The 22962-nt window shown below is 34.1% G+C and overlaps 1 protein-coding gene and 2 long non-coding RNA genes across 3 annotated transcripts in view; 2 read left to right on the forward strand and 1 right to left on the reverse strand.

Moving 5' to 3' along the window:
• The first annotated feature begins 1602 nt into the window (after positions 1 to 1602).
• LOC127839614 (putative defense protein 3) overlaps positions 1603 to 22962 on the forward strand; it is a 29742-nt gene continuing 8382 nt past the window's right edge. Inside the window, exons 1-2 of the mRNA XM_052368005.1 lie at positions 1603 to 1625; positions 8750 to 8948. Of these exons, the coding sequence (XP_052223965.1) occupies positions 8756 to 8948 (193 nt within the window). The 5' untranslated portion in view covers positions 1603 to 1625; positions 8750 to 8755. The remainder of the gene's footprint in view (positions 1626 to 8749; positions 8949 to 22962) is intronic.
• LOC127839624 (uncharacterized) lies at positions 12210 to 21541 on the forward strand. The gene is made up of 7 exons (XR_008030360.1): positions 12210 to 12305; positions 12790 to 12847; positions 14750 to 14936; positions 15564 to 15742; positions 16480 to 16625; positions 17223 to 17339; positions 17916 to 21541. It is a non-coding gene; the product is annotated as an uncharacterized LOC127839624 (long non-coding RNA).
• LOC127839631 (uncharacterized) lies at positions 13866 to 22015 on the reverse strand. Its single transcript, XR_008030361.1, has 2 exons — positions 21851 to 22015; positions 13866 to 14575 (listed from the first exon to the last, which is right to left on the reverse strand). It is a non-coding gene; the product is annotated as an uncharacterized LOC127839631 (long non-coding RNA).

The raw sequence follows: 22962 nt of genomic DNA on the forward strand, positions 1-22962 counted from the left end.
TATATTACCGGTAATTCGGTAACTTGCAACGAATGAAGTTATCATTTTAAGACCCCAATATTTAATGCTTAATGTCATGAACAGTAAATACATATTAGCTATTTAAATACAAACTTCAGTTAATTTGATACTCAATGCAAGTGATTTCGTTCCAAAGAATTATTTTATGTCTATTTTACTAATTTCATATTTCAAATATAGATTATATCTTGCAAAACGCAGTGTTGCAAAACGGACACTGTTATTGCTTCAAACTTTATACAGCCGGGATTCGATCATAAATTTCGTGACAACATATTTAAAAAATTATCCGTTCGTTTCGTTGTATTGCTTTCTTGTACAAAAGCATGAAACTGTATTCACCCGGGATTCGATAATAAATCTTGTGACAACATATTTAAAAAATTATCTGTTCGTTTCGTTGTATTGCTTCGTTGCACCCTACTTCGGTCCGTGTGAATTACCGTGTCGCTAAAGTAGACTAACCACAATAGTTATATCATACCGATAAATGTATCAGTTTTGCGATTTAATGCGTAAACATCATAACCAGATGGATACTTTTAAAGCCCCATTAACACTCAAAATCAACGAATATTTCGTTAATTATTTCGTAAAATAAAGTTAACCCATACAAAATCAGTGTTCCGTATATAATAATTTCAACGCTAGATGTGGTTTTGTAACAATGTATCTTGTTAAATCTATATTACCAGATCACATCTAGCGTTCACATTTCGGATATTGCTTTAAAGGGGCCTTTTCACAGATTTTGGCATTTTTTAACTTATTCATTAAATGCTTTATATCGATAAATGTAAACATTGGATCGTAAAAGCTCCAGTAAAAAATCAAGAATAAAATTAAAAAAAGGAAAAGAACATTGCCCGGACCAGGTTTCGAACCAGTGACCCCTGGAGTCCTGCCAGAGTCCTGAAGTAAAAACGCTTTATCCTACTGAGCTATTCCGCCGTGTACACATACTGGATGTATTGTATACCTTATATAAGCAATCTTCGTAGTTTCACAAAATTTAACGACAAAAACAGAACTCTCCAAATTATTCAATCGTTTCGCGTTGCAACGCTTTATAATTTTTAGGTTTTAAAATCGTCAAAAGATGCATATAATGGCTATATTAGACCATGGTAAATGTTCAGTATTACTGTTTCCTCACAAATATCATAACTAAAACGAAAATTTGCGAATCTGAAACAACTTTTTTCAATTTTGTCAATTTACCAAAGCGTGAAAAGATCCCTTTAAGGAACAATGAATGTGTATGGGTTAACTTTATTTTACGAAATATTTTACGAAATATTCGTTGATATTGAGTGTTAATGGGGCTTTAAATAATGTATTGTACCAAGTTTCTGACTACAACGAGCATGGTGTCCATTACTTATTAGGTAACGAGTGGCCGCTTTGGTTTGCTTTGAGTTTATGAAGATTTTCTTTCATTAAGTTCTTAAAAACGTCCACCTCTCGGTCACTAAAGAGTTTAACCCGTTTTTCGCTTATTTCTTTTGTGACAGAGTCAGAGGCCATATTGGACCATGTTCGTCTGACAAATTTCGCGAAAACGACGTAATTTTCAGGGTTGCATTGTTGGTAATTTTACTGTGGTAAGTTAACAAATTTCAATGGTTAGGTAACAACGAAGTACTTGTCGTTTATACAAATACTATTATCTTGCGGTAACATAACCATGTAAATAACTGCGTTAATCAAGTTACTAAAGTTAATATTAACCACTGTTTATACAATTGACCGCTGAGGTTAAAAAACCTGTCAAAACACAAATTGTTTAATGTTTATCAATATACGTAAATGTTTTACATAAAGTTACTTACATTTTCGACTTATTTTCAGAAAATAGTTTGTGCATATTGCATGACTATGAATTGATAGTAAATCGACGATTGGTCCCTCTACTTATACCATCCCGTCTGCCAATTATCAACTCGTTCACTCGTTCATTGATGGAAGCTGTTATCAAAGCAATGACTTATAATGGAAACCAAAACTGCGACTTTGTACATGTACTTATAACTTTTTGGAAGTATATTTGCATAAAAATAGAATATTCGAATATGAATTTTGGATACGAATACTCGGCCGATTTTCGAATATTCGAATATTCGGATATTCGGTCCCATCCCTAATAAAAAGCAATCATTTACGAGTATATTGAAGCGGATTCAATATATAAATATCCTTTTTAGTCCCTAGCCCTAAGCGCGGTTACAAGTAAGTAAGCTCACATGCTGGTTAAGATGTATGTACAGTTATACATCTGTCGTACGGTGAGATGGACGGACAACGGATATCTAAGACTATTTGACCCATTTTATAGCAGGACATATGAACACGTTAACCGATGCCAGGAAAAAAGATACATTACATGATTCTGAAGTCGCTGAAATCTTCTGTGGTTTTCCTAAGGCAGCGTCACGCCTCCATACACATTTGGTAGAATAGCATGCCAAACTCGTTTACATTATTTCTTATGTTATAAGATAACTACGATGGCCATATTATCTTAACACTGGTGTTCACAAAGGAGATTTTGGTTATCATAAAAGCGCACGGAAAGGTAAATATAACATACCTGTAATTAAACTGTTTGAACACGCGTCGTTTTTAAAAATTATATTTCCTTGCAGAAAATCAAACGGAAACAAGTTTGAGATATTATAAATAATTCATGACTACGATAGTTTGATAGCTTAGTCCCCCCACGGTCAATCAAGAATCAGAGCGTAGTCGAGCGAACGCGGGTTCCGACGATGGCTACATTCATACATGTAAAATTATCCTAAACGTGAATATTGTCAGAGTTTAAGTAGCATTTTAAGAAGGAAGACACAGTTGTTTTCTTGTCATAACTGGTATTTGCGTTTGTTCAAACACAAGCCATGAACATCACACTCTGAAGCACTTGTTAGTTCTTACAGGCAAGTGTAAGTAAAAAGTATTGTTTCAAACTTACGCAGTTGCCTTTCTTTGAATACATGTGATGGCTATCTGTTAAATGGCTTCGGTAGAAAGTTTAAAGTTTTGAAAAAAAAGTCGAAACAAATGTCCGTGAAGTGCATGAACATTTTTAGAGCCTCAAGTTCCAAAATTCACCATGCTAAAAAATAATCTCCAAAGAAGTGAACTGTGACAAAGAATTATGTTTAATTTAGTTAACTACACGGGCAAGAGATATCTAGAGTTTGTTGCATAAGAGGACGAGCCTATACACGTTCTTACACGTCCTGTACAATGGTATTCACCTTAACGATGGGACATTCTACATGTTCTCATTTTTGGTAGCTAACATATTATAAAAATGTAGAAAATGCAAGTTTGAATACGCTTTATGTGTCTGCCTGAATAAGATTATATATGGACTCAATTTTCGATGTATCGTTATAATCCTTTCAATGTATAACCTTAATATTCATTCTCTATAAATTACTTACTAAAAGTGTGCATTTATCTAGCCTTATCATGCGATATAACACCGTCTAAAATGCTATTGACCATATCACAACTTAGCACTACTTCAAACACGACGTTGATTGTGACATTATAAATCAATGGTAACAAACTTTGATCAAATAAAAGGTCCGAATCTAGTTGTAAAATGTCGCCCGTGAAATGTTGACTATGCCCTATTGCAAGTCGCCTAATTGGTATCCTTTTATAACACAAAGCTTCATTTGATAAACGTTGTTTGCAACGAATACATATTGATATACATACGCGCTGTATACATTTAAGAATATATTCAGAAACAGTGATTACGAATGTGCTGTTGTCATGATTGCTCATGAGAAATAAAATTGAGGGATGAGTCGTTTATTTTAATTGCAAGCTTGGGTTTCACAATAGTACATTCCGTACATGGTGATTCAGAACGCACCTAAAGATTTTACACATGGCGCGTGGAGTCTATGTACAGTTGATTTAAATTAAGCGGAATTGACATGCGCACATTAATTCGCCGTCTTGCAGCAAACAGGACACGAAATTTAATATATGTGTTATGTTTGACATTTAACGAATCAGTTTAGCAGCCACGAGGATGATAAATGACTACTGTATATCAGCTGCATTTAAATAAGTCGTCCAAAATATACAATCATAGAACATACCAGATGCACGGCTATGTTTAATTGGCGATGGACTTGTAAATAATAAGCAAACATTGATTTTTAAACGAAAGCAAATAATAAAATTCCGGACTTCATACACAATAATCTAGATTTTAGCTATCAAAAGATTGTATTTTGCTTTACTATATAAAATATTGAATTTGCTTTACGATGTTTTTCATAAACAGGTTCGTTTACAGGAAATGTTGCTGTTTTTAGAATATTAACAAAACGCACAAAGCCAAACAGTTACGTGCATAGTTGATTATACAAATTATTATTGTATACATGTATATTTGAAGTTTAATGCGCTTTAATAGGGCGACATTATTATATATTATTTTACTATATGGAGGTTTGTGCACCACCAATTTGTGCCATGCTCATTGGGTGGAAAGCTGACCTACTTATGTCTTCAAATAGAGGCAAGGTTATCAAGCGTTTCGACAGCTACTGTTGCTGCAGAAGCTGTTTTTCTAAAATAACGAAGTCAAAAAATCATCGCTAAGCAAAAAACTTATGTAAACTGTATTTCTATATAGTATGTAAACGGTTTTCTTTCGTATCTTAACATTGCCATGAGTAATTTCTTAACCGCTGCATACTTTAGTCTATCTTATGTTAGAATAGTGATGAAAACCGTAAATCACGTAAAGCTGATCAATAAACAACGGTGACAACAGTAAACAATCTCGACAAACCCTTGTCCAAAAATGGTGCCATGTATGTGTGCTCTCATATGAGTTGTAAGTTTTTATCAAAGTAAGTGTATACTTGGCCTGATACAAGAACGCGGCTTTTATACGATACCATAAATTCTTCACTACTCGGGATTGTGAAGCCGTTGTGATATACACGACTCATTATTTATCTAAATGGTATCTGTAGGAGTAAGAATACACACACTTTCATTTCAAGACTCAACTTGATTTCTGTCCATTTTTACTCTTATCTAACAATAAACGAACAACGATTGTCGTCAGCGGTGCTCGGAAAAATGTCATTTGATTAAAAGGATAACGCACGAATCACTCGACCGGTCTGGTCAGATTGTGTTAAAAGGGGCATTTTCACACATTTTGGCATGTATTGGAGTTTTTCATTAAATGCTTTATACATGTGTATTGATAAATGTAAACATTTGCTCTAAAATGCTTCAGTAAAAATCAAGAATAAAATTAAAGAAAGAAAAAAGTAACTCTCAACTTGGCTCGAACCACTGACCCCTGAAGTCTAGTGCTAAGCCCACTCGACCATCCGTGCTCATACAATGAGTGATGTATTTTATACTTTATATAAGGATTGCTCGTAGTATCGCACAATATAACGACAACAACAGAACTCTCAAAATTATTCAATCGGTTTGCGTTGCAACGCTTTATAATTTTCAGGTTTTTAAATCGTCTAAAGATACACATAATGGATATTTTAGAGCATGGTAAATGTTCAGTATTATTGTTTCCTCACACATATCATAACTTAAAAGAAAATGTGCAAATCTGAAACATTTGTTTTTATTTTGTAAATTTACCAAAATGTGAAAAGGCTCCTTTTAATTTGGGGTATCTTTATACGTCGTAAGTGATCTGCATGTTGTACGAAGAATTTACAAAAACACACAGAATTTTTCCAAATTATTCAATTGTTTCGCGTTTGTAATGAGTTTTAATTGTATATATTGCAAATAGTGATAATTCATAAACGAACTTGAATTTAAGATATGAATCTAAGTCATTAGTGGTATTTTATCTCTGATATAATTATTACATTCTTGAAATGTTTTGAATCTGTAACAAACAGTTGGAAACTGGCATATTGACAGTCTGTGAGCAAGTACGTTTGAAGCGAAAACGAATAGGTTCAAAAATCGCACATGTGTCACACAAGTTAACGCAGCGCTTTACATAGATCGTGTCGAGACCGTTATCCGGGCAGACAACATACTATTAACAAGCAAACGAAAAAGGAATCTCAAGCAGACGACATTGGACTTTCATTTGTGATGGTCAGCGTTGTATTCCATTGAACTTAGGAGGATTTTTTATTTTGCACTTAAACGTAAGAACACAAATATTTGTATAACTCATAAGTGGGCATATACATGTCCAAATAATAACAATAATAATTATAAAGTTAATATCAGCATTATATTTTTATTTTTCATTTTTAATTATATTTTTATGTTCCCCAGTTTATACTGGGGGACATATTGTTTTTGCCCTGTCTGTTTGTTGGTTTGCTTGTTGGTTTGTTGGTTTGTTTGCGTCAAACTTTAACATTGGGGCCGTTAACATTGGTCACAACTTGTTCAATATTGAAGATAGCAACTTGATATTTGGCATGCACGTGTATCTCACGGAGCTGCACATTTTAAGTGGTGAAAGGTCAAGGTCATCCTACAAGGTCAAAGGTCAAATATATAGGGGGACATAGTGTTTCACAAACACATCGTGTGCGTTATGTTATTTTTATGATAATTTGGATAAAGAAGTAGTGGCAGAAAAAGTAACTGTATGTGACTCTGTATTTTATTAAAGTGGTTAACCTCAAATGTATTGTGCGTGTTCGGGTGTAATTTGAATTTAACTGTATCATATAAATGAATGAAATATGTTATATGTTAATAGCATGCGCTAATTAGAACAAATATATGTATTTTAACAATCAAATTTATTGGTTGGGAATCGGACACCTGTCCCTGTTATAAAACAGTGAATAGGCAGATTTTACGTAAAAGTTTATGGCGGAGACACAGGGTTTCCCCTGTCATAACTGGTATTTCAAACTTACGAATTGTCTTTCTATACATTAATATTTTCTATGAAATATTTGGTAAGTTTGCTTCATGAAAAAATAACAGTCAAACTTTGATGATAATGCAATAATGTACTTGGAAATTTAGCAAATATTAAGTTCCAGAAAACACCAAGTTGTATACTAGAACAATTATGTTTGATGCATAACAGACCTTTTTTTAACACTTACCCGCACGTCCTGTTATTCACCTTAAATTTGGCCATGATACATATACTGATAATTAAAAGCTAAAATAAATTCGACTTATGACAACACTTCAATGATATCACTTTACCTCACTTTAATCTATGAAGTCGCTGTTAAGTTATGACTAGAGGATTTATGTTTTTATTTAACAATACAAGAAAACCTGAATGCAATTGATGTTTCTGCTTTAATAAGATCATATATGGGCTCCGTTTTCGTTTTACCGGTATACTCTCTTAATGTTATTACCTTCATATAAATTCTTTATAAACAACTGATCTAAAGTATTTTGAGTTTCAAGGAAGTCCCTCCTTACCGAAAGAGTCGTCCCTGATTAGCCTGTGCGAACTGCACAGGCTAATCTGGGATGACACTTTACGCTCATGCATTAAGCCCAGTTTTCTCAGAACACGACTCAATGTTATCAGCGCGTCGATCAAACAATGTCCATTTCAATGCTTGTGTACATGTTAGAAGGATATATTATAGAATTTTTCGTTATTGCTTCTTAATTTGTTTTTCGTCTTATTTGCTAGAATACAACGAATTCCAAGTTCAGACTATATTTGTTAAACAATTTTATCTGAATTTCACTTTTAAGATAGTGATCATAGATCGACCCACTCCAAATCCTTTTTTTCTCATACGGCGCGAGACGCTCTCAAATGTTGCATATGCGCTTAAGAATAAATTGTGGCGCCCTAAATGAACATCTTTTTAGACGCAACATCATAACATCACCTGTGTCTCTGTGGACTTGACGAAACGACATCGCATTACTTTCTCGAATGCATTCATCCGTGCCGCACTTATAAACACAATATCTATATATTCCGTCCCATGCATTGAAACTATTTTTATGGAGATGACACTCGTGACTACTTAACAAATACTAAAATAGATGATGTAGTTCATAAATTCATTATTGATAGTGAGCGATTTGATTCGTAAATATGCTACAGATTCTTTGAAGACCTCTTCCTATTTTCCCCATTCTTCACCCACTTTATCTCCTACACCTTTCAACTTTCGCCCCTTTTACCTATATCAAGTGACACCCAGTCATAGGAGTTACTCTGTTAGCCTCTTATGTTTCTTTACTTATTATTCTACAATCCAATTATGTTCGTACTAAACCATGCAACTGTATATATGTCAAGGCGAGGGAGAAGAGCCATACAAGAATTTCTCTTTCGTTTTCATCCCATTCAAACATTGTATTATTAAATATAAATGTTGAATAAATTGCATGTATAAAAATGCTTATTTGAAATAAATATGCAAGTAAACTAAATAATGATAATTAAGAATGGAAATACATTAATCATAAAAAGAAAACTTAGTGTCTGCCTATAAATACAGTTAGTTGTACATCGTTTGATTTTTATTCGACTGATGCCTTCTGTTTGTCTTATAATTGTACTAACGTACAGATCTATTTTTTAAACGATTTTTCCATAACTCTGATGAATTTGTGAATATACATATTCCGGACGAGCGATGTGCTCTACGCGATTTGCCATTTTGTTCAGTAAAATCTAACAATATAGTTAATGTTTCTGTATACGTATTTATAATGAACTATATTCTTTACTTCGAAGGCAAACATGGATATTTTGGCAGTCGTTATTGCAACAATCGTATTGGCGTGCCCCGTGTTGGGATACGGAAGTGGTGCGCCGCCTGGCGCATGCGCATCGATGATTCCCAATCACGGAGCAGTACCACAGACGTCTGTTGCGCCGTACTCGCTAACTTTATCGTCTGCTAAATATGGATGTGGCGTCGACTCTGTATCAGGTGAGATTTTTCTTGCGTTACTGAAATGTCTGATATGGACATACGACAATTTGTATATGAATGGCATACAAGGCTTTCAATCGCACCAATTGCATATTTGTTAATGCAACCTAAAGCCTTAAATTAAGAGCAAAGATGGTAAACCAGATGTTTAATGACAAGTATCAAATGCATGTATATTTTTAAAAGAAAAATTACTAAATTCCTGGATTATTATGAAACTGTGCGTAAAATGTTATCTCTTATTATTCAAATTAATTGTCTTATACACATGACTTTATTCATGACAGCCAGTATTCACGGATAAGTCAACAGGGGGCAGATTAAATATGCGCCGATCATTTAATATGTTTAACGTTTAAGTGGTATCTCGGGCAATCTTCTATCTTGGTTAAAGGACTACCTACATGAGAGGACCCAGTGTGTTGTAATCTCTGGCTGCCAATCTGACCCCTTACCCATTAATGCTAGTGTCTCTCAAGGGTCTATATTAGGGCAACTCCTCTTTCTTATATATATTAATGACTTTGTACGAGATATTCACTGTCCAATTCGCCTATTTGCAGACGACACCACGCTATATATCATCGTCCACAACCCTGTTGATGCGGCTAATCATCTTAACTCTGATCTTGCAAAAATTCATTCCTGTGCTGATAAGTGGTTGGTTACCTTCAATCCATCCAAAACCGAATCCTTAGTTATATCTAGAAAAATCAACCGCCCAATCCATCCCCCTATTTTCTCAACGATTGCCAAATTACTGAGGTTTCGACTCACAAGTATCTAGGCTTAACTTTTTCTGATACATGTTCCTGGCATGACCATATTGAGTCAATCAAGAAGAAAGCATGGCTTAGAATCAATCTAATGCGAACGTTTAAGTTTACGCTCGATAGAAAGTCCCTTCTATCGATATGCACAACATTTATTAGACCAATTCTTGAATACGCTGATATAGTCTGGGATAGCATTAATACACAAGAAGAAATAGAACTTGAAAAGATTCAACAGGAAGCAGCAAGGATAATCAGCGGGGGAACACGTTTGGCATCTTTGCAAAACCTATATACTGAAACTGCTCTTGAACCATTAAAAAATAGGAGAACAAAACATAAACTTACACTTTTCTTTAAAATGTATAATGCACTATCACCCCCATATTTGTGCACACTGATCCTCTCTAGCGTGGGAGAAAGATCGGCTTATCCTCTTCGTTACTCTAACAATATTCGCGGCATTCAATGCAAATCACAACTTTTTACACTATCTTTCCTACCATCAACTATCAACTTATGGAACAATCTACCGGAATCGGTAAGAACGGCTCCTTCTCTCTCTGCCTTTAAAGCAAATCTTAGTAAAGATAAAAAAATTCCCGAGCATTACTACGCTGGGGAGCGGACGTCTAATGTTCTACACGCGCGCTTTCGAATGCATTGTGGCAGTCTTAATGAACATTTGTACGCGAAAAACATTGTACAAAGTCCATATTGTCATATGGTGCGATTGAAGATACACATCACTTTTTCTTCATTTGCCCCATTTATACAGAAAAAAGAGTTATCCTTTTTGACAGAAAAAAAGAGTTATCCTTTTTGACAATGTGTCCAGTTTCCAACCCATAACTTTGCAATTACTTTTTTTCGGTGTTAAAGACCGATTATACGAAGTAAACTCTTTAATATTCAAACATGTTCAGTCTTTCATCCGAGATAGTCATAGATTCTAACCCAATTCTATCTCAGGAACAAACCATATTCTGCTAACGATGCCCCGTCCCGCAACTGCTTCTTTTCTTACCACAACTTCTATTATTCTGAAACTCTTCTATTCCACTTCTTTCCCTCTCCTTCTCAACTTATTAGCATTTATGCTATCTTTATTTATCTGTAATACTATTTGAATTGTAAGTTATAATATTTCTCCATTTCTAAAACGGTATACAATTACTTATCACTGTAATATATTGTTCGTAATTTTGACATGTCTTTAAATAGTTGTTATACGATTGGTTGTTTACACCATTACAGCAGCGCTTCTAACTGACAGAAAAAGACATAGTATAAGCCTCAGGCTTCCTTCTCAATTCTGTCCAATTGTATTTTACAGCCTTTATGTTAAGCAATATTACAATTCTAACTGCATAGTATGTTGTTCGAAAATAATATGTTTGTTTGTATTGTATTGCTTATATGTACTTTCAATGAACTAAATACATAGTGTTTAAACCAACGTTTGTGCTTGCTATTATGTGCGTCACACTTCTTTTAAAAGCATGATTATATATTCAGAAACAATGTTTACGAAAGTGTTGTTGTCGTCACCTTTTGGAGATCCTAGCATGACGTAAAAGTAATGGTAGCGCGGTTATAAATATGAGGATTCAGTTAAAGGAACATGTTCACAGATTCTGATATTACACAAATGTCCATAAATGAATGTTTTAAAACAGTTTAACATTTTTAACAGTTTAAATAATTTTATCCTATTACCATATGAAAATCGATAGTAGAACAACGATCGTATAAACTTTACCTTTATACTATTGCTATTTTTAGACCATGGTTTTCCGATCTCTATCTTAATTTATCCTACAGCTAAATGATTTTATAGAACAATTACGACTCATAAAGAAAAGATAAATAGAATACTATGTAACTGTGATTGTGTACTTAAATTTATACCACTCGTCTCAGAAAGGCTTACAAGGCTCGGCAAGCCTCGCCATGTAAACCTTTCTTCACTCGTGGGATAAATTTAAGTACACAATCACACTAACATAGTATTCTTTATAACACTACATGTTTCAATGTGACGTCATAGCAAATGATGACGTTGAAGTTAACAAACACTTCGGAGTCAACTTGGAAAACCAGCACTGTTTCTTTGAATTTTAAAGTATTTTTACTCTTTTGAACGATAAACGACCACAGAATAATAGGATAAATAGAATAATATGATTATAGGTGCTACCTAATTTACGGGCAAAAGCTTAATTATTTTAAAGCTATTTAAAAATTACGGTGTGATTGTAATAACATTAAAAATTGTACTCACAACTCATCTTGTAGGCTGCGCATAAAAACTGGTTGTGAGCCCTGGTCTATGGTGAGGCTGAAATTGGAAACACACAAATTAGAACATTAAGGATAATACAAAAGTTTGGTTCAATAAAAAATAAATAGTAAGACGTTTTCAAGTATTATAAAAGAACAATAGAATAGTCAAACACTTGTTATTAAATTTTTTGAAAAACATTTTTTAATAAGTTTTGAACCTACCTTTGATTGGTTCTGTTTTAGTCATCTGGTACTTTTTTACTGTTGAGAGCATCCTGTTTCCATGTTGGTCTTGGTGAGTATTTGTGTTTTATTTGTTTTGGTTAGTGACTGACATGTCACCCACCAGCATTAATTTCGCATGGGCATAATTTTGATACTTGATTAATACTTTTAATGTATTTTGGTTATCATTAAAAATAAGATAATGCATAGGAAAAGTATATATGTGTGTACAGTTAGAGTTTGTTGTTGGAATATTATTTGATTGTTATGTTTTAATTGGATCCGGTTAGTGACTCACATGTCACCCACCAGAGATGTGACATTTGATATTTCTCCTATGTAGACAGACAGACAGTATTGTTATGCAAATCAATCAATTATTGAAATATTATTAAATAATATTTTGTGTATCATACGAAACACACATCAATAGCAACACTAACCCAAAGATATCAAATAATGAATAAGCAACAACGCAAGAATATGCTGATAAAATTAAAAAGTATGTAAGTTTATACTGTTTTTAATATTAACAAGGGTATTGTATGATCCAGAAAAAGAACGGGATTTAGGATATGTCAAACGTGCAGCGTTTTACTGCATATCATTTGGGTAAGTAAATGTTGTTTATGTGTAATAAACGAAATGCATTTTTAAGCCAAAAAATGTAGATCAATCCAATTATTATAGATATCATGATCTGGGATATAAATTGAAAAAAAAAAATTACTGATCAAGTGAAGTAGTTGCAAACTGCATGTTATATATTCATTTCTAGACATAATAAGGCAAAAAATAATCATGCCAATAAAAATTAGATTAAATGTCTAAGTTAAGCATTAACAAAGTAAGGTCCTTTTAAGAATGAGAAAAAAAAATTACTGTCAATAAAACAGACTGGTTTAATTGTTACTATTGGGACACAAAGTTTTGTATTTAATGCTTATTTGTTGTTTATTTTACCCTACCGGTTTCACCGGTGGGGACTTATGGTTTGCGCTCTGTCCGTCAGTCCGTCCGTCTGTCAGACTTTTCTGGATCCTGCGATAACTTTGGAAGTTTTTTATATTTTTTTCATGAAACTTGAAACATGGACAGATGGCAATATGGAGATTATGCACGTCATTTCATTTTGTTTCTACGTAAAAAATTCTGGTTGCATAGCAAAAAATATATTAAAAAAAAATAAGCTACTTAATGGTACACATACATGTAGGGGACATCATTGCTTGGCAATAGCTTGTTTGAAATTAAAACATTTTCCATTCAAATATTAATAAAAAAAGTAAATGAACCATAGATTATTCTGCCATAATTATTTGCGGAGCTAACACATTCTAAGCATGCGCTAGTTACAAATAGTTGATTATCCATTTTTACAAATACACATGTACATAAATATAGAAAATAAATTTTGTCTCTTGTGGCTGCTCCACTGGTTAAAATATTAATTTCTATAATCACTTGTGAAATAAAATTGATAATCTTTCTATGTCAACAAATATTTTCTAATCTTATTTCATTCTAGTTCTTAATGTTCTTATTGTAATTTCAAGCGCTTAAAATCCCAAGTATCATGCTCTTCAGAGCTATCTGACTCGTATGCAGGATTCAAGTCTTTTACAACTGATTCACACATGTATGTGTACCATTTAGTAGCTAAGCTAGACTGTGGATGTACACCATCGTAAAACAAACTGTATGAAAATTTCTTTATTTTGTGCTTATTCTGGCCATTTTTGCCTCGTTTTTTAGTTTTGCAAATTAAAAGGTCTCTATCCCAACGTACTGAATGTTTTGAAAAGCGTTCATTTAGTGAGCTTATAAGTGAATTTATTTCATTGATGTCATTTTCCAAGTCAATTTGTTGTTGTGAAATTTGATCATAAGTATACATTGATTTAGTCAGTGTTCTTTTGGACATATTAAACTGTGATGAGGAAATCAATGAAACAGGTGGAATATGAACTAATTTGCATGAAACTGTACTGCTGTTGTTTGTTTTATAAAAAGAATTTATGACTTCAAAAATGTGTGATGTTTTAGCAAGATCAGAAATGTAGACGATTTCTGTACCATTCGCATGGTGAATTTTTTCAGTTAAATTGCATATGCCTGCAGCAACAATGACAAATACATGGTGAACTGATGTTGATGATGAGAATATTTTTCTTAATTTGTTGTCAAAAGCTTGTGTTAATGTTTCTATTTTTGCTCCCGGAATTATGATTGTATGTACAGTGTAAAGAGTAAGTGTTGTGTTGGACATTAAAAAGTGTTTTAACTTTGCCCCTCTAGAATCTGTGGCAAAAATAATGTGATCCATGACGTTTTCTGAATCTACAATAGCAAATAAAATATGTTTTAAATACATACAATATTGTCATACAGAAGAAATGCCTTTGTGTTAACACAAACAGGACAAGTGCATCCAAATTAGAAAAAAAGTTTCATTTTGAGTAATTATGAAATAAATTGTGTTTCACTTCACCAGCATGTTAAATTTATTTGCAGGAAATCAATAATGCCAACAAAGAATTAAATGGAAACCAAACAGCATTTGTGGTGTATGAAAGAATGATGGAGAGTTCGTCCCCAATGTGTTTGTTATAATTTGAAGAAACATTATTTTACCTTCCTGGTTAATGTCATCAAATTAACCTGAAATTATATTAGCAGCAATTGTCAGTGTTTATATCAGGTAAGAAATTAGAGAAATGTCATAACTTTATTGAATTATAGAATTTATATTGTGGCTTAGTTTTTACATGAACACTAGCAAGCATTAAATCAACTTCTCAGTAAATTGGTTAGTAGCTGACATGCCACCCACCAAACTTACTTAAAAGTATTCAATACATTCATTCTTCTGTACCTTGTATTTCTTGGAAGTGGATGTTGAAAGAAGTTGATAGTAGTTTTTTGAAAACATCATCATTAATCATATTAAATTGAGCAAATTTACTTCCTGTTTGGTTGGCAAGTTTTGACAAGCGCTTAATTTCATTTGACCTTGCCTTAGTTCGAGGTGTATCAACAATGTGACATAGCCTGTCTTCATTAACCAATACATTTGGATGCCAAAAAAAGTCTGATATTTCATTTGGACCCCCAGCTGTTTTTGCCCTTGAAAGTGCTACAAAGAGAGCTCCGGGATTCTTTGACTCAAAAGACTTTGTACCTGGATCAATAACTATGTAGCGATTTGTTTCACCATGTCCGATTGTCATGCCTTGACATCGGTGAATTGTTGTACCCCAGGCAAGCCTTAAAGGTAATTGTTTTCGTTTGCAACCATGACAATAACATTCCACTTTTCTTTCTGCAGGTACAAGAGGGACAATGCATGGGTTGTCTTTCATAAAAGGTGGTCCTGTGTACCTTGGAAAATGCACCATAACAACATCTGGTTGACAAAGAGGTGGTTTGTTACCATTACAGTATATAATGTCAACTATGGTCCCAATGGAGCCATTGAACAAACCATAGGGAACATTAAGATTGCAGGTTAGCATGACTTTTGCACCTCTGCATAAAAAGAGCACTCTCATTAAACCATGGACTTTGTCTTCAGTGGCACTCAAAGCATGTGGGCCATGATCAATACAGGGTATCTTAGCAACAGGAAATTCAGAATTGATTGTCTTAAGCTGATTCATATTATGTTTGTATTCAGAAGCATGAGTAGGGAAAACAAAAAGAGCATTTTGTTCAATGTTTTTCATCACATTGTTAGTATAACGACGTTTGATGTCATTCCATTGAAACTGTTGAAGCCATGTGGCATTTTCTTTAGTAAGTTTGTAGTCTCTAAGTGACATTAAAATGTCTTTAAAGTGTTTCTGTTCCTCATATTGACGAACAATGGTATCTAAATGAACAACTTCTGAAAACTGTTGCCATACCAAAGCACCATGCATGGCTGCTGGTATTTTGCCATTGAAATGATAAACAGGTGAATCAAGAACAGGTGGTAATTGTACATCATCTCCAAAAAATACAACAACAGGAAGCCCACCCCAGTCAGCTGTCACATTGTTTATACCATGCTTGCAATGAAACTCCATCCATCCCAATGTTGTACATCCAATAAGGGACCTCTCATCAACAAGTAATGCTTTAACGTTCTTTAGATTACTTTGTAATTTTTCCCCACGTGATCCATCAGGAGTTGACATATCCTTACAGGAAACTTTTCCTGTAGGTATTTTTAAAAAACTGTGTATTGTTTGTCCACCAATAAGATTTGCACTGTTACCTGTGGGACAAAGGACTTGGACAGAATCATGAGAATGGAACAAGTGTCTTATTGCCTGTACAAGACATTTAATGAGGAACGACTTGCCAGAGCCAGCAGTTCCACTGACCACTAGTCGAAGAGGTGTATATGGTAAGTCGTTTTTACAGTTTTGAAGTGTTGTCATAATAATACTAAATGCAAATTTTTGTTTTGAGTTCATATAAGATAAATCTACATTTTCATATTCAATGTGGTTGTTAGGCTGGTTTTCATTTTTTAAAGACTCCAAAAAGTTTATGCCTAAACCATCTGGATAGTTGTATGCACATTGTCCCCAATCATGGGTTGGACTACCATCATCAAAAGTATATTCATCATCATTTGACATAAATTCATTATTTGGTCTCAAAGTCTCCACCCATTCTGGCTGTTCTACAATGATTTCTTCTGGCTCACATTGTTGTTCATGAACAAAGTCATCAGATTGATTTCGTTTGGCTCTTTCAATAGCAGCTTTGATAAAGTTTGGACATGCTTCCGACTCTACAAAGGTGTTCATGACTTCAGTCCAAGTGTTTGTTTCTCTTATATCATCTAATTTCCTCCAGTCTGGCCAATGCAAAAGCAGTATGGTCCTTGAGTATTCTTCACTGAATGGCCATACTGCTTTTGTACTGTTACCAGCTATCACAGGAACTTTGCCTTTGTTGCATATAAATTGATACCATGAGCATTTTTCTTTCTCAGGCCGTGACAAATATTTATCCAGAGGTGTACTTTTTGTGCAAGTGTTGCCAGTTTTTTCAAGTACCCTGGACCCAGACATGCTTACTGACTGAAACTGGTGACTGCTGTGAAACAAAGGTAAACCTGTCAGTTCATATGCTGCTTCCATACTTGAAATGTCTCTTTTTATTGTGTTCATTAGCAACTTGGTGCAGAGGGATTTGCCATTAGTGCTAGAAGTTTCATCAGTGGCATTTACCATTGCATTAAAAAGATCAACCACTTCTCCAGTTGGCTGATTTCCTTTGCATGCATAACCAGAAACATACTTCTCAGTTGCAATTATATCACTTATTGATGGATTCTCTGGTGAACTTTTTGAAAGAATTAAGGATATATCACCATTTGCCCGCCATGCTTGAGTATGGTACTGGGAATGCTGAACCAGAAATGGGTGGTCTCTCTTCATTTCAAGTCTAAGAGAGCCATTTTTATCCTTTACAATTGCGGGACTATCACGAATAGCTTTACCTTGCATGTTTTCTGACCCAAACTCCATTCTACAGACTTTGTGTTTCATCCCCTTTTTTGAAACGAGGCAGTACGATGAACAACGGTGCAAGTTAATTTTATTTGTAAGAAGTAAATGGTCTTCTAGTATAGAATATTCACTCTGACTTACGTCCATGAACAATTTAAAAAGGGGATTTTTAGATTCAGGTGGTGCGGGTGCATTTCCCTCGGGAGGAGGCCACAGATCCTTGTTTGGATTACCAGAGGCATCAGAACCGGCAGGATGCATTGCGGTCATTGCAAAATTTTGCTGTGCCCACTCAGAGAGCTTACTGGCACAGACATCTTCATCCAGACCGTTTTTCAAAGCCTCATGAAGAAGATTGTGTGGTTCTCTGTCAGATCTCCAACATAGTCCATGAAAGTGAATCATGCCTCTGGATTTGGCAAACTCATACCTGTACCAGAAAGTATCAACCTTAAATGCAGTTTTCATTACAGTTTCAAAGTATTCTTGTGTCCGAAGATTAAAGTAATGTGAGACAATGTGACTGTTATTTTGAAGAATAGAAAATAGAATTTTTTTGTCGTTAAGATCAACAATTTCACCAGTTGTTTGTAGATTGTATTGAGTTAAAAGTCTCCTTAGTGGTGCAAAGTAAAATTCAGCACAGCTAGCAGTGCTGAAAAATGAAGGAAGGCCTTTTCCAGCATTTATTTGGTACTGAATAAGTGCTCTTAACTCTTGTGCTCTTCTGGACCAGTATTGTGAAGTTCCTCGAAGAGAAGCACCAAAGTACAAGATTTTTTGTGCAATAGAACTATCACCATTTTGAATTCTTTGCTTAAGGTCATCGATGGACATGTGCTCATCACCGATCTGTTGTTTCATGATGTATGTGCTCTGTTCTAAAGCTCTTTTACGTGAAATAATGTTATGAACTATGAACTGAAAGTACTTGTGTTGTGCAAAACGACCGTCTGTGTACCATATCAAATGTTCTGCCCATTCACTCATTGAAAAGCAAGTTCTTGGCCGATTTATGTGAAAGTCACCAACACAATTGGGAAACAAACATGGAAATGCAAGAGTAAAAAAATATTGAGTTGTAAACTCTGAAACTGGACTATTGTCTCTTGTTGGCCATGGAATAGTTACTGTTTTTTTTCTCGAACATTTTTCTTTACTTTTAGGATCTGTAATTTCTTGTAAAATGGATTCAATGTTATTTCTAATATTAACTGATTCGTCTGGTAGTTGAACAGCTGAAACGGTATCGCCATTTATTTCATCAGGTGATACTTGTTCTTTAGCTGGCCCTTGGTCTTTATCAGTTGTGCTTTCAAAATTACTTTTGATTGTTTCAAGATTTATTTCCCCATTTTCAGGAAGAAGATTAAGTCTATCTTGACTAATAGTTATATCTGAGTAGGCCACATTGTTGGATTTAAGCCAATTCAGTGCTGATTGAACTGCAAAACGCCTAACTTTAAAGTCTTTGTGTATTGCATTATTTCCAGTTTTACGGACACAAATTATCTGAATATCTGTTGGAAGTTTCGGTAAAATTTGACATGGTTCATTTATATTTTGTGGAAATGTAACACAATGGCCATTTGCAGCAATTCCACCATGCTTAAGCATATGAATATACATGAGTGGTGATATTCTGCTTATTAGTTGCTGTTCGACTAAAGATAAATGGGAAAGTTCTGCAGGGACATTTCCGGGGTCCATATTGTTTTGTTTAGAGAACATTTTAATGTCAGATTTGTCAATGTGACAACGATGACAAACTGTATTACTGTACATTTTCATTTCAATTCTACATTCGTTACATGTGGTACAATTCTTAAACATGTAAGACATTTGCTTTAACTCAAATGCACGTATGGTATCCATTGTAATATTATGCTGCACACTAAGAGACATTGGTGGTGCAGGTGGTATTTCATTAAAATTTAATGACAGGTTTTTTAATGCTGCAGACAAGGCATAGGCATTTTTCTTAATCCGTCTTGTTCTTTGTAGTTTATCTTCATTTTGAATAGGATGAACAAATTTTATACCCAATTTCCTACAATTCTGAAATGTGTCCAATTCATAAGGATTAAGAAAATCTGTGCAAATTTGTTCATGCGCTTGTTTAAATACTTTTGTAGAATTTGTGTTTTTTTGTGGGCTCTTTAATTTTTGGTTTACCTTAGTGGTTGACTGCTTTGTAACACCTTTTGACGCTAAAGCACTTTTGTTGGATTTTTTAATTGTTTTGTTCTGTTGTTTTGTATTTTTGTGCACTATTATAATTGTTGATGGAGGATTTGTTTGTGTGTTTGTGTGTGGGGGTTTATTATGTGAGAAAATAGTATTTTCATTCAACTGTCTGTTGTTGCATGTGTTTGAAGTGTTTTTCCTCTCTGAAAGTAGTGTAAAGTGACTGTTCCACAGCAGAAGAGTCACACTAAGATCAGAGTTATGGTGTGAATAGTGTGAATGTCTTGTGTATACAACTGATGTTTGTCGTGTTTCAGAATTACATATGCTGCCTTTTAACCATATTTCTATGTTTATTGGTAATATATCACATGCTGCCTTAATTTCACTTATCGTTGCCCAACCACATCTTGTAATCATTTTTAAGCGGTATTCTTCCATTGATTGATTTACTAATTCATGCCCACAAATGGCTGACTGCTGCCATGAAATCCAGTTTTCAAGTACATGTGTGCAAATCATGTTTCTATAATAAGTGCTCATTGATGTATTACCATGTAATGCTAAACTGATACAGCTAAAGAAACAATTTCCATCACCCGGCACATTAAAGTTGTTGAAAACCTTACCTTCTATAAACAATGAATTTGCTGGCATTTGCAAGGAATCTAAATTGTACAGTTGAACCGGAGAATGTGTGGGGTTTATATTTTTGCTTGAAACATTACATGTGGCACTAGTATCTCTGTTGTTTGGCCTTCTTTTAGTGAGATTATTATTTAAAGATATTGCTTTATTGGCAACTGTTGATTTATTTATTTTCATATGTGGGGGTGTTTGGTTCAAATGCTTGTTTTTCCCAGTCACGTTTGTTACTATAGGTTGCTTACTGGTATTTGTTACACAGCTAGTTACAATTCCTGTTTGACTAGCATTTGTCTGGTGAAGTGAAACACATTTGTCCATTTTCGTAGTTTTTGCTTTGGAATGACATGTAATCGTCCGAGTGGCTTTAGCGTAAGTAGGTTTTTTGAGATTTTTTGTATTTGAACCCGTTTCTTTTGATCTCAAGCTATTTGTACTGTATGGTTGCATGCAGTTTTTAAGTTCAGTACTTGTGACGTTTAAATAATGGTCTTCTTGTATGGAAGTAGTGTTGAAGTGAACCGGAGTTTGATCTATCGGATTATAATAGGAATGATCGTGTGAAACACAAATATAATTATTTTGTGTATAGGAATGGTCATGTGAAAGACCAATATAATTGTGTGTATTATTGTTATTAGCATTATTTAAATTGCTAACTGTTACTTCGGCGTAAGTACGTTTTCTGGAGTTTGCTTTTGCTTCTGATGTTGAGCTCGAGATATTTTCAATATTTGCATGCTCAATGCAGTAATTATGGTCAGTTAGACTTGTAAAAGACATGTTTATGATATGAAATGAATTACTTTCTGAGCCAAAAATAAAGCCTTATTCAATTAAATATTGGAAGTATCAAAGTAATGCTAATTTGTCATTGGTATAAGGCATTGGAATAAGTCTTGTATGCAAAATGTAAGCTTACTTAGAAATAATGAAGCCTTAAATCAATAAAAAGTTGGAAATCCCACAGTCAAGGCTCATCTGTTAATGGTACAAGAAATGGGAGAAATCTTTATGCTGAATGATTAAGTATTAAATAAAATGAAAATGAAATTAACTGTTTTAATTAATATACCATAAATTGATCTACAATGAAATGTTTTACTATTTTGAATAACACAAAAATACTGGTTCATATAAGGAAATTTAACGTTTTTAGAAGATATATTATTTAAATAATGATAAAAATTATAAAAATAATATTAAAATCGGTTGTTCTTTTTTAGTTTTGAATTTGGAATCGTAAATAAACCAAATTTGTTACAATAAAATATACCAAGACCAGGAGCTCTCAACAGTATCGTTCTTCTCTTTATATCTGCTGCAGACGAACAATAAAATGCTCCGCTCGCGACCTGATTTAGGGAATACCGGTACGCACCGGACGCTGTATGCGCAGTGGTTACCTCCCCTCAAAATTTGAGAGCTCGAAATCAACGCCGATGTTCATGAATGCAGCGAATCAATTTGTAAAAAGTTTTATTTATTGATTTGTGACGATAATAATAACATTGAGATATAGAATAAATCGGATCAAATAAATTCGCAACTAATCATATTCGCTTTATTGCATCGGGATTTAGGCAATCCATTTTAGACGGGTTTGGTTTATTGACGTTATGTTTGGAACAAGTTATCACAACTAGGTAGTAAACCAGTTTAACAAACGGAGGCAGAAACAAGACGAGCATTCAGGGGAGATAAGTAATGACTTAATTCTGGAACGGTTGCGAAGAAAAACAAATACTGCGAGAATATTAAGTGCGATTCGCTACACAATTATGATGTCTTTGATATAACTTTTCCTGAGGTATGTATTTACATGTGATTTAGCATATGTCAAAGTGTTTTTGATTTGTTCAGTTTCATAAATAGCATCGCGAAAATATATGTCGCGTGGCAAATTTTTTTGAGACTCATCCATATGTGGTATTCTTATGTAATTTAAGAATGCCGGACAAAAACCCTCCCGGACAAAAACCCTCCCGTCAGTTTTATAGGGGGCGGACGAAAACCCTCCCATGAATAAACATAGGCGGACAAAAACCCTCCCATGAAAAATACGAGGGAGGACAAAAAACCTCCCATGAAAAAACGAAGGCGGACAAAAACCCTCCCGTGTAATCTGAGCCACGAATTGCAAGTACCAACGATTTTTTATGAATTTGTATTCCGAAATCGGTCATTTCCGAATGTCATTTTCGACATTTGTATTTTGTTGTCGGTTATCCGAGATATTTATTTTTTGTAATAGTGACTTCACTTCAGTAGGTAACATTACACTATATATTGACTAATTAAAATATTTCTGAATTGAAATGTTATTTTACACCCATTTGACGTCAATTATATATGTTTTGGTGCTGTTGAATGTGTTCCATCGCACAA

The sequence above is a fragment of the Dreissena polymorpha genome, chromosome 1, assembly GCF_020536995.1.
Source record: "Dreissena polymorpha isolate Duluth1 chromosome 1, UMN_Dpol_1.0, whole genome shotgun sequence".
Classification (NCBI taxonomy): Eukaryota; Metazoa; Mollusca; class Bivalvia; order Myida; family Dreissenidae; genus Dreissena; species Dreissena polymorpha.